Source organism: Schistocerca piceifrons, chromosome 4 (assembly GCF_021461385.2).
Source record: "Schistocerca piceifrons isolate TAMUIC-IGC-003096 chromosome 4, iqSchPice1.1, whole genome shotgun sequence".
NCBI lineage: Eukaryota > Metazoa > Arthropoda > Insecta > Orthoptera > Acrididae > Schistocerca > Schistocerca piceifrons.
Window position 1 is genome coordinate 546,083,293 of NC_060141.1, and position 12,016 is coordinate 546,095,308.

Here is a 12,016-nt window from a genome sequence, read left to right on the forward strand (position 1 = left end):
GGCGCTACAGTCTGGAACCGCGCGACTGCTACGGTCTCAGGTTTGAATCCTGCCTCGGGCATGGATGTGTGTGATGTCCTTAGGTTGGTTAGGTTTAAGTAGTTCTAAGTTCTAGGGGACTGATGACCTCAGAAGTTAAGTCCCATAGTGCTTAGAGCCATTTGAATCATTTTTGTTAATTACTGAGATTTAGGTGTGTGGAACTGGCTGCAGTGTTCGAGGGGGGCTGCAGTAATAGCGTTGTGGGTGGGGAAGTCGAAGGGAGGCACGGTCGGTTGCTGTGAAATAGTCCAGCTGCGAGGGGTGTAGTGTGAGGGCGTCAGGCTGAGACGTAGATGCAGCATCCTTTGCTGCCATGTGTCAGGGCACATTTGACCAGCAGCTGTCTTCCACAGAAGACCTGCAGGTGAGAATTAATGCATGAAAACGTCAAATTTTTAACGACACTGAAGCTTAAATAAATGCACCACACAATATATATATATATATATATATATATATATATATATATATATATATATATATATATATAAGTGTTTCGAACAAGTCTGGGGGCCCTTAAAAGGTGCGATGTGTGACATTAAGGCATCAGAACGTTCCTGCTTCATGTTTAACAATACAATATAACACATCAATAATAGTTTTAACAAGCAAACTATCTTGGGCTGTTAGATTATTACATACACCATGATATTTTGAATTTCCAGCCATTGTACTTAACACAGTACCAGGGGTGCCTTGAAGTGTGGTTTTGACTGTGGTACTGGTGTACGTATGTCGGAAACATTCCTAAAAATTCTGATTTTTTTAAAGCTGAACACTATTTTTACAATGTAACATTGTAAGGATGTACTTGGGCGGACTCATACAACACATTTCGTATCCGATGTTTTGACATCCTGACTTGAGTGAGAATTTACACTGGTAAATTGGGTAATAAATTATAGTGTTAATAGTCCAACTTGTCTACAAGGAATGTGGCTGAAAGTGACAGGACATGCATTATTGCACCAGTATGCCCCAGCCAGTAACAGATCAGCCTAAAATTTGTAAGGCACTCAGTTGGACTAAAGGGGAGGAGGATGGGGAAGAAGGTGACCTTGAAAGCGACAGCCTCTGTACGTCCGTCTTATCTGAGATGGTTGCGGGACTCGACTATTCGGCCATATCAAACAACTTTCAGCCATCTAACTTCCAAACTGTTATTTTACTGTGCTACTAGTTTTGGCGATATATTATGCCATCTACAGCCCCCTGACCGACGTGTACGAAGATCTCAACCTCGGTTCCGGTCAAAATATGTGCCAGCATTCGAATACTGGTCTCTGTAGATATTTGCTAGATACAGCGATCCCTTGAAATACCATCTGCCGAGTGGGCAGATGTAGCTATGATGTGATCAGGAGAGCTCAAAATCTATAAATGTCACAAGCAACGACAACTGATCCCTAAAGGCACGTGCAAACAAGACCAGAAATGGCAGCTTATTGTAATTGATGAAGAATTGCGTTCCACTATAAGAACAGGCTACACGGGTAAGGAATCTACTGTCGAACTACCAATAGAATCTAGCCTGATTGAGAAACAACGTTGCGGAGTGCTGGCCCTTCTGCATCGGTATTCGTATGCTTTCAAATCAGAAGTGGACAAAAGACTGAGTAAGTAGCCCATGGTAAAACAATGTATCAACACTGGGGCTCATCCATCAACTAGCCAGTGTTTATACAGGATGTCGTTGGGTGAATGATGTATCATCTGGGAGGAAGTGGAAAAGATGTTGCCATCACTGAACCTTCAGATAGCCGTTGGTCCTCTCCTTTGGTTCTTGTGAAGAATAAGGACGGCAAAAGGCATTTCTGCATCAAATACCAATGACTGAACGAAATCACGAAGGAAGACATCTGACCATTGTCATTCCTTGGTGACATTCTAGACTGCCTGAAGGGAGAGAATTATTTCTCGCTTATGTACATGCGCACAAGCCACTGGCTGTTGAGGATGATGAGGCTGGTCGGGAGAAGGCTGCCTTCATAATTCCTGACTTAAGGTTAGGCCATGTGGACAGTGTAATGCTTTGGCCACCTTCAAACATATGATGGACGACCTGCTTCACCACCTTAAGTGAACTTGGCGTCTTTATTACTTGGAAGACTTATTGTTATTTTGAAGAAATCTTGAGAACATCAAAGCCTTTTGCCATCCATTTTTTGACAGCAGGTCTGAACTCGAATAATACCGCAGGAAATAACAGCAGTCACAGATTTTACGACTCCGCAGCACATATGTAATGCAGAAAGTTTTCTAGGATTATCTTGTACTACCTACGATTCATATTAAGGAGGGGCTAAAATTTGCTCCTGTTCTAGCATTATGTGACGAGAATGGCAAGACAGAAATTCTCACCGATGCTAGTGGTTTTGGAAAAGAGGCAATTCTAGTACAAATGCAGAAAGGTGCTGCATAGACGGTAGCTTATGTTGCCAAATTAATCTCTTAAGTCGGAGATGAACTACTGTGTAACCAAGATAGAGTTTCTTGCAATTGTCTGGACCATTAACAAGAGATGGATGTATTTTCTTGGCAAACCATTCTCTGCTGTGACGGACCACCATTCTCTCTGCTGAGTGACTAGCCTAAAGCGTCCATCAGGTCGACTGGCAAAATGGGCACTTTGAGTCTGGGAATACTTCGTCACAGTGGGATACGAAAGTGGACGCAAACACAAGGAAGCTTACTGATTTTTAAGGAATCATTTAGCAGAATACAACAGCACGGATGAAATCTCAGTCATTGCTCCATTATATGGCCATTGAACAAAGATCCAGCACTGTCGAAAACATTGCAGAAAGAACTGACCAAAGGAGAATGCCTATTACTTAATGGAGCATTGTATAAGAGAAACTATGATCCAATGGGGCGTAAACAGTTGCTCATCATCCAAGCTCATCTTTGGCTAGCTACCGTGAAGTTTCTCTATAACATTCCAAGATATGGTCACTAGGGATTCGTGAAGACTCTAGACGAATCAGATGCAGGTTATCAAAGGCGAGGTCGCTACGAAACCGTTAGACATTATGTAAGCCACTATAAGGAATGTCAAAGATGGAAGCATACGCTGAAATTACCTCTGCAATATCGCTTACAAATCCCCATGCAGCAGTGCCCTTCCTTCTCTTGGCCAAGTTGCCAAAGTCGACAAACGTGAATCGATGGGTAGTGTTCTGCAATGACTACCTCACCAGGTATGCTATCACTAAAGCTGAGCTGAGTGCGAAAGCTCTGGAAATTGGATAGTTTCCTGTAGAAGTCATTATTTTGAATCATGGAGCATGCTGTGTGATGATCTCTGCTCGCGGGAAAGTTTTCCTGTCGAGACTAGTACCAGAGGTAATTTCGGTTTGTGACATCGACACTCGACGATAACTGCCCACCATCCACAGACGAATGGCCTCACAGAATTCTTTAATAAAATACTGGTAGACATGGTCTTGATGTATTCTGATGTGGAGCAAAGACATAGGGACACAACACTGCCCGTTATGAGATTCTCACAAAACACCGTGAAGCAAGACACTACAGCATCACACCGTTCTTTCTGCACCAAGGCCATAAGGCCAAAACGACAGAGGATGCACTGTTTCCATTTCAATCGGATGATAGTATGGCTACGTGAAACATTCCATCGCCAGCACCGAAGAAGCAAACAGTTGGTTTGCGTACAGACCCTGGACGCAAAGGAAGTAGCAGCCAGAGCCTAGCACCGAACAGTGAGACACAGCCCAGGCGACTTGGTTTGAATTTTTACGCTTGTATGGAAATTCGCATAATCGGAAAAGTTACTAACATGACGTATCGCATCATTTTCTCTTGTCAGAAATCAGAAATGAAGTCGAGGATTATGATAATCAATAAGACTAAAGACGTCGTCCATGTCCTCTGTATGAAGCCGTACTACAGTCCAGAGATGCAGATCGACGGTTGGAGGTTCAAGGAAACTGAAGACCTATTCTACAACTGCAAATCTTTGACGGGAGGGGCTACCTTCGATGCTCATCATACTAACAACATGACCAAAACGCAGGATAAGTCATCGCTGCTGGATGGAGGACTACTAACAATATTAAGTTCCACCAAGGACAATTTTTCAATCAGCAAGTTGCTGTTTCTGCTGAAGAGGGAACAATGCCACAAGCTTTGGCGCACACAAGGTGGCATAGTGGTTAGCATTGCTGGTTATTATATTGCGAGTCGCCACTTCAAACCAGACGTCCAACAATGATTTGTTATTTAGTATTTATCATTTCTGGAATTAACTTCAAATTAAGTAGTTCTAAGTTCTAGGGGACTGATAACCTCAGAAGTTAAGTCCCATAGTGCTCAGACCCATTTGAACCATTTGAACAATATATGTCTGTAATGTTTGTATATTCTGGAATATTCGATACTTGTATAAATACTAGCATCATGGAATATTCCTTGGGTATAAGCTGCACACTCTATCAGCGGGTGCGCTTCTGTTCTGGCTTGAATTTTCTCATCTTGAGAATACCGAAGGAGAGATGTGTTTTACTTGCTGAAAACAATCAACAGCTTAGATTGCATCAATATTTATTTAAGACATCCGGTTGCGACAGACTTTGCTGTTTTATTCAGGTCATAAAAATCTTTTTGTTGTGAAACGTGTTCATTTTACGTTGGACCTCATGCCAAGTTGTCATGTTGGCGTATGGTCCAACGTAAAATCAACACGTTTCACAACAAAAAGGTTTTTATGACCTGAAGATGACAACAAAGTCTGTCGAAACCAACTGTCTCAAATAAAGAAGTATTTATTCGATCTAGGCTGTTGAATGTTTTCAATTTTTTTCAGCCGGACATTTGTGTCAGTGATAAGCTTACTTTCAGTTCTAAGTTACTGACAAACTAGCTTCGTATTTGGGCTTGATTGTTGTTTCAGCGTGACTATATCCACAACAGTCATGCATTTGACGATGTCCGAAGTAACATGCAGCCTTAAGAATAGGAGAGTTAATTAAATCTAACTGCTACTTGTTTTTAATAACTTCAACATTTTGTGTTGGTATAACAAAGAAATTTGAGGCTGTTACAAATGAAAATGTAATTAGTCTGTGTACAAAGCATGTTAAATATTGCATGATGCATAGTTCATAGGTCTATAAAAGCTAGGAATTTTTTTCCCAGTTGACAGTAACAAAAGGTATCGGAACCATACATTGAATATCATTTCAGTGACCGACCTGTCAACGATACTGCAATTGTTGTGGGTTGTTATGATGCACAATGTAGACCTCCTACCATTCTTTGTTGCAGCTGCTGAGTGCCGCCTATGCCAGCCCGGACGTCACCGACGTGCCGACGTCGTACATATTCAATCCACATGTAGTCTGCACAGCGCCTGGTAAGGTTATCTGCAGCACCGACTGTAAGCAGGTGAGTTTGATTTTTCTGACGGTGTCGCAAGGGGTAAAGTCCGCATAAAATAACTTGGCCCATGTGAAGGGAGAGATTCTCGTCCTGAGCGCTGGGCGAGTCTATTCCGCTGTGTGAAAGGGGCGGCCGCGTCACTTGTACTCTTCTGCGCTATGGGCCTCACGCGTCAGTTCTTTTTGCGATGACACTACTAATTTGCGAAATCTGTATTTTTCACATTATTAGTCATACTGACATAAACTGGGGTGTAATTCTTACCTGCTGTAGCTCAGTAGCTCAGTTCCGCGAGATAAGCATCTCTGCGATGGTTTTAACTTTCGAATTGCTTCTATCTTGTTGTGCGATGGCCATTAGCAATACCACATGGAACAATATTGAGCAAACGCCATAGAATCCGCCAATTTGGACCAAAGATTTTGTACCGATGCATGGACGACGCATTTGTGGTGTGGCCACATGCAACGAAAAAACTTTACCCGCTCTAATATAAAATTTACGAGGTGACTTGAACAGACGGCCAGCCACATTTCCTCGGCATGTTAATTAACAGAAGAACACTTTGATCCCTGAGTCATAACTTATACAGAAAAATCACAGACGCTGTCCTATGTCTCCACGTTTTCGCGCGAGCACAATCTGTGTATACTCTAAGGAATCTCGTCAAGTGTTACAGTACCAACGAATAGTATTCTGGAGCAATGGGTACCCATAGCGACGAACTGAGTGGGCATTATAGCGAAAATTAACAACGTCTGTGAAAGAAATTACTAAACAAGGAGAAACTAAGAATCGCTTATCTGTTTTATGCCGGCCAGATCTCTGAAAGATCGCTAGACTCCTATGTAAACATGACTCACAATTTACTTCAATCTTGTCAAAAGGAAAAAAACAAAAACAAAATGTCTTCCCTGTAATGTTAAAGACGGTCTAGATCTCCGAAAGCCGGGTGTGTACACTATGATATGTGACGCACCATGTATTACGAGACCCACACTACTAGAACAAAAGAACAGTGGTGCAACGAACATCAGCGATACACCCAAATAAAAGAACCAAAGAAATCAGTGATCACCGGCCACTATCTGGATATATTCATGAAACGAAATACAAGGAGACGAGTATCGGGATGCAGAAGCCATGGTTCTGGGACAGCGTAAGTGAGGAGTGTATCGAAATGCAAATATCAGAAACCTGATATGCCGAGAGGGGAATTTCCAGTTAAGCAAGGCTTTGGGTCCAGCGCTCCCTTTATCAAGGTTCCATCGATCATGTCATCTACTGGAATTGGAAAACGCTGGGAACTCTGAAAGACAAATGAGCACCAAACGGCGTATCGGGAACCAGGTGTCGTACTAGCGGCGCGATACTAGCAATACATTGCAGTGTGGTTGGACCCCAGGCAGCGAGTGAGCACAGCGACACAGCTCGGAGAAGCTGGGGAAGGCGGCTAGGTCGGTCGTAGAAATATAGTGCTTGAAGTAAAATCAACAATTCGGTTGAACATCCGAAAGCACACGAAGAACCAATATCGCCGAGAAAACAAAAATGATTACATAGGCCAAAAAATATCTGGGAACCATTAGCATTACCCATAGTCGTGAACTTCATGTTTCAGTTGAATTTTTGTGTTCAGACCAGTTTCCAATTTACAGCACCGGTTTTTTACGACCTTATGATGGCGGTAAAGCAGAAACCGGCTATATTCAAATGAACTGTGACCATGATTGCAAATTCCTCAGATTCTTTTTATATCACGGTCAACGGGCTTCTAAAAACATAAGAGTAGCCTCGTTTGAAAATAACGCAATACATTTTAACTTTTGTGTTCTTAATAAACCCAGAATCCCATATAACTAGGGAAGACTAGGTTAGCTAAAACAATGGTTCAAATGGCTCTGAGCACTATGGGACTTAACTGCTGAGGTCATCAGTCCCCTAGAACCTAGAACTACTTAAACCTAACTAACCTAGGGACATCACAAACATCCATGGTAACTGGAGACCAAGGGTTTTGTTAATCATGCCTTTTAGATTCTTATGCTGATATTTACATAGAAACTTTCATTCTCTAATACATATTCTTTTATATCTAACACAGAAGTGAAATACGAGTTTTCATAGATTTAGCTTCAAATATTTTTTAATGTAACGAAATATTTTCTCAACATTTTTAATCCTCTATTTCACCCGCTTAGGGGCTGATTTTCCAAAAACAGTGAAACACGCATTTTGTAAAATTTCTGACAGAGAAGGCAAATATAAATTTTCAATATTTAGTTTTGAAAATACATTCGTAATGAAGTAATTTCAGTCGCTGTCCATTATACCCCCGTTCGCTACTCAGAGTTTCCGGCAGGAGGTCGGATGTATTTGTGTAGAGGGGATCCATTTCTCAGCTAGGCTTATCAGTTATATGAATGTGCGGCGTCTCTCCGTAAGAACAGACACCACGTAGAATCCGCAGCTGTGAAAGATTATATGTAAATTGAGGGGAGATTAGTGCTGTCAGCCGCATCGGGAACCTGAGTTACATTGCCATCATCGACAATGGGATCGGATCGAGTCCTTGAGAAAATTGAACATTTCTCAGCTTTCTTCTTAGCTCGGAAAATCAGTAGGACAGCAAATCAGATAAAGATAGAGCTTCCAAAAAATCACCTAGGTGCACCTTCACTAATTCTCTGATTTTACTTTCACTTTGTAAGTACCAGTGTAATCGAAAAAATAAAACTAATGGCAACTCGCCCGTTGATCTAACTGTTTATATCCTTCATTTGCCTTTGTTAATATTCTATTTTCTGCTGTTTATCCTTTATATGAAAGTTGCAACAAAATCAAGTTCTAACTCAAGTTCCATTGGTGCATATACACAAAATAAAAATACAGGACTAACAATTAATCAGCTCCAGGAGACATCACACCGCTAACAGCTTGTAACACCGACTCTAACTTTGATAATGGCTTCAGCTGGGCTAGGAAGAAAGTCCATAAGTTCCTTCAGTTATGCCATATTCAGCTGAAGACACTCATCGATGAATGGATGCCATAGAGCTACCAAATTACGCGGACGTTGATTCCTGCACTAATCCATTTTACCGCACAGTCTCAGATATATCTGTATGATTGAGTGTCCGCGGTGGAGCCTGGATGTTCGTCAGTCGAGGAACCAAATTGTGCATTCCTGTGAACACGTACGTTGTCGCACGGGAGGGGGCAGTATCCATAGCTTATTCATGTGTGTGTGGCACTATTGGCCCGAAGTCCCCTTCTTGGCAGTTCGCCGTTCACAGAGACGGCAGCTCCTCTTCATTTTTAAAAAAGTACAGGTCGATTACTCCTCCTTCCTCAGAACTCACACCACACAGCTGTGGATATATCTCATCTTTCACAGTCACTCAAGGATTTTCATTACGCAAAATCCTGCAGTTCTGCTTATTAACTGAGGTGGAAGTGCGCCTCATCTGAGGAAATTATTCTTTCTGTGGAGTTCTCGTTCTCCGATTGTCGACCAACGACCCTTAGAGCAAACCCGATGATTCGGCTGGAGCAGCAGTACGTCCCAGTGTCACACGCAATTCACGAACGGTTGTCGTGGGACTTTCACTGTTTTTGTACTAGCTTTTTATCACTTGGTTACGTGTTCAGTTGTCATCTGCTCCATGACGAAAATAAACATCAAACAACGATACTCACCACACAAAAGCTATCAGGCTACTAGAGGGAAGGATCGCAGATAACAAACATGAAAAAACCACGGCTGCCAGTAGTCACATGACAAAATGAGGCAAAATTCAAATAAGCCCTTACTTCCCAGTCACTTGTTACGTCGATCACCCAAACAGTTTGATCTAAGACTGCTTCCTAATCAGCTGAACAAGAACAGGAGTGACAATCGGCCGCGATTTGCTTGAAATTAACAACCCAAAAATCATGTGAAGTGCATTACGGTATCTGTGTATATCTCGTATGGGTAACCGAACGCAGGTTTGAAATACGTCATTCCCAGACTACAATCTCCCACTCTTTTCTTCTTCCCTTTTTTTTATTTTTAAGGAGAAAATCAGTTTTGTTGTGCTCGTGTGTTGGAATATGTGCTTGTGCTTGTGCAATTGAGAGATTCGTACCTCATAAATTGGTAAGAGATGGAACTGATCCCCCATGGTACACAAAACAGGTCCGAAAGCTGTTGCAGAGGCAACGGAAAAAGCATGCGAAGTTCAGAAGAACGCGAAATCCCGAAGATTGGCTAAAATTTACAGATGCGTGAAATTTGGCACGGACTTCAATGCGAGATGCTTTTAATAGGTTCCACAACGAAACATTGTCTCGAAATTTGGTAGAAAATCCTAAGAAATTCTGGTCGTATGTAAAGTACACAAGCGGCAAGACGCAGTCAATACCTTCGCTGGGCAGTGCCGATGGTACTGTTACCGACGACTGTGCCGTTACAGCGGAGTTATTGAACGCAGTTTTCCAAAATTCCTTCACCAGGGAAGACGAATGGAATATTACAGACTTTGAAACGCGAACAGCTGCTAGCATGAGTTACTTAGAAGTAGATACCTTAGGGGTTGCGAAGCATCTCAAATCGCTTGATACGGGCAAGTCTTCAGGTTCAGATTGTATACCGATTAGGTTGCTTTCAGATTACGCTGATACAATAGCTCCCTACTTAGCAATCATATACAACCGGTCGCTCACCAATAGATCTCTACCTACAGATTGGAAAATTGCGCAGGTCGCGCCAATGTTTAAGAAGGGTAGTAGGAGTAATCCATCGAACTACAGACCTATATCATTGACGTCGGTTTGCAGTAGGGTTTTGGAGCATATACTGCATTCAAACATTGTGAATCACCTCGAAGGGAACGATCTATTGATACGTAATCAGCATGGTTTGAGAAAACATCGTTCTTGTGCAACGCAGCTAGCTCTTTATTCGCACGAAGTAATGACCGCTATCGACAGGGGATCTCAAGTTGATTCCGTATTTCTAGATTTCCGGAAAGCTTTTGACACTGTTCCTCACAAGCGACTTCTAATCAAGCTGCGGGCCTATGGGGTATCGTCTCAGTTGTGCGACTGGATTCGTGATTTCCTGTCAGGAAGGTCGCAGTTCGTAGTAATAGAGGGCAAATCATCGATAGCAGGGGTGATAGCAGGTGTTCCCCAGGGAAGCGTCCTGGGACCTCTGCTGTTCCTGATCTATATAAATGACCTGGGTGACAATCTGAGCAGTTCTCTTAGGTTGTTCGCAGATGATGCTGTAACTTATCGTCTAGTAAGGACATCCGAAGACCAGTATCAGTTGCAAAGCGATTTAGAAAAGATTGCTGTATGGTGTGGCAGGTGGCAGTTGACGCTAAATAACGAAAAGTGTGAGGTGATCCACATGAGTTCCAAAATAAATCCATTGGAATTCGATTACTCGATAAATAGTATAATTCTCAACGCTGTCAATTCAACTAAGTACCTGGGTGTAAAAATTACGAACAACGTCAATTGGGAAGACCACATAGATAATATTGTGGGGAAGGCGAGCCAAAGGCTGCGTTTCATTGGCAGGACACTTAGAAGATGCAACAAGTCCACTAAAGAGACAGCTTACACTACACTCGTTCGTCCACTGTTAGAATATTGCTGCGCGGTGTGGGATCCTTATCAGGTGGGATTGACGGAGGACATCGAAAGGGTGCAAAAAAGGGCAGCTCGTTTCGTATTATCACATAATAGGGGAGAGAGTGTGGCAGATATGATACGCGAGTTGGGATGGAAGTCATTAAAGCAAAGACGTTTTTCGTCGCGGCGAGATCTATTTACGAAATTTCAGTCACCAACTTTCTCTTCCGAATGCGAAAATATTTTGTTGAGCCCAACCTGCGTAGGTAGGAATGATCATCAAAATAAAATAAGAGAAATCAGAGCTCGAACAGAAAGGTTTAGGTGTTCGTTTTTCCCGCGCGCTGTTCGGGAGTGGAATGGTAGAGAGATAGTATGATTGTGTTCGATGAACCCTCTGCCCAGCACTTAAATGTGAATTGCAGAGTAATCATGTAGATGTAGATGGGCAAAACTAAGCAATAACTGCTGCCACTTTCTCAATTTGTTACACTTCCTGAATGTTTGTTACTCTGTTTGCGCAGGTGATGGTGTGTTTAGGCAATACTACTGGTGGTTACACTCCTACGGTGGTGGCAACGTGCCCCACCACCGGCAGTACGAGGTGCAGCGCAGAGCAGGCCGCCTGCGTTGCAGAAGAGGACTCCGAGTGCCACCCTCCAGTCGCCGCAAGTAGGTTTCCGTGCAACAGCGTCGGATCCTTCCCTGACCCGTACGACTGCCAGACGTACCACATCTGCACTGCGGCCGGCGGAGTTTCTCAAAGTGCTACATGTAGCGGCACTACGGCGTACAACCCTCTGAGAGCAGACTGCAGGTGAGCCACAGCATTTACGTTTAGCTCCAAGAATACGACGTCTTTTCACATTGGGTTCCAGCACTCATTTCGTGATTACGAAGGCTTTTGGTGACCTGGTTTGATGCAACTCTCCATGCTGGTTTAATG

At 42.8% G+C, this 12,016-nt stretch overlaps 1 protein-coding gene across 1 annotated transcript in view; it reads left to right on the top strand.

The window, feature by feature from the left end:
- Nucleotides 1–355: 355 nt before the first annotated feature.
- LOC124795991 overlaps nucleotides 356–12,016 on the top strand; it is a 38,582-nt gene continuing 26,921 nt past the window's right edge. The window contains exons 1-3 of the mRNA XM_047260072.1: nucleotides 356–406; nucleotides 5,332–5,451; nucleotides 11,595–11,887. Of these exons, the coding sequence (XP_047116028.1) occupies nucleotides 356–406; nucleotides 5,332–5,451; nucleotides 11,595–11,887 (464 nt within the window). The remainder of the gene's footprint in view (nucleotides 407–5,331; nucleotides 5,452–11,594; nucleotides 11,888–12,016) is intronic.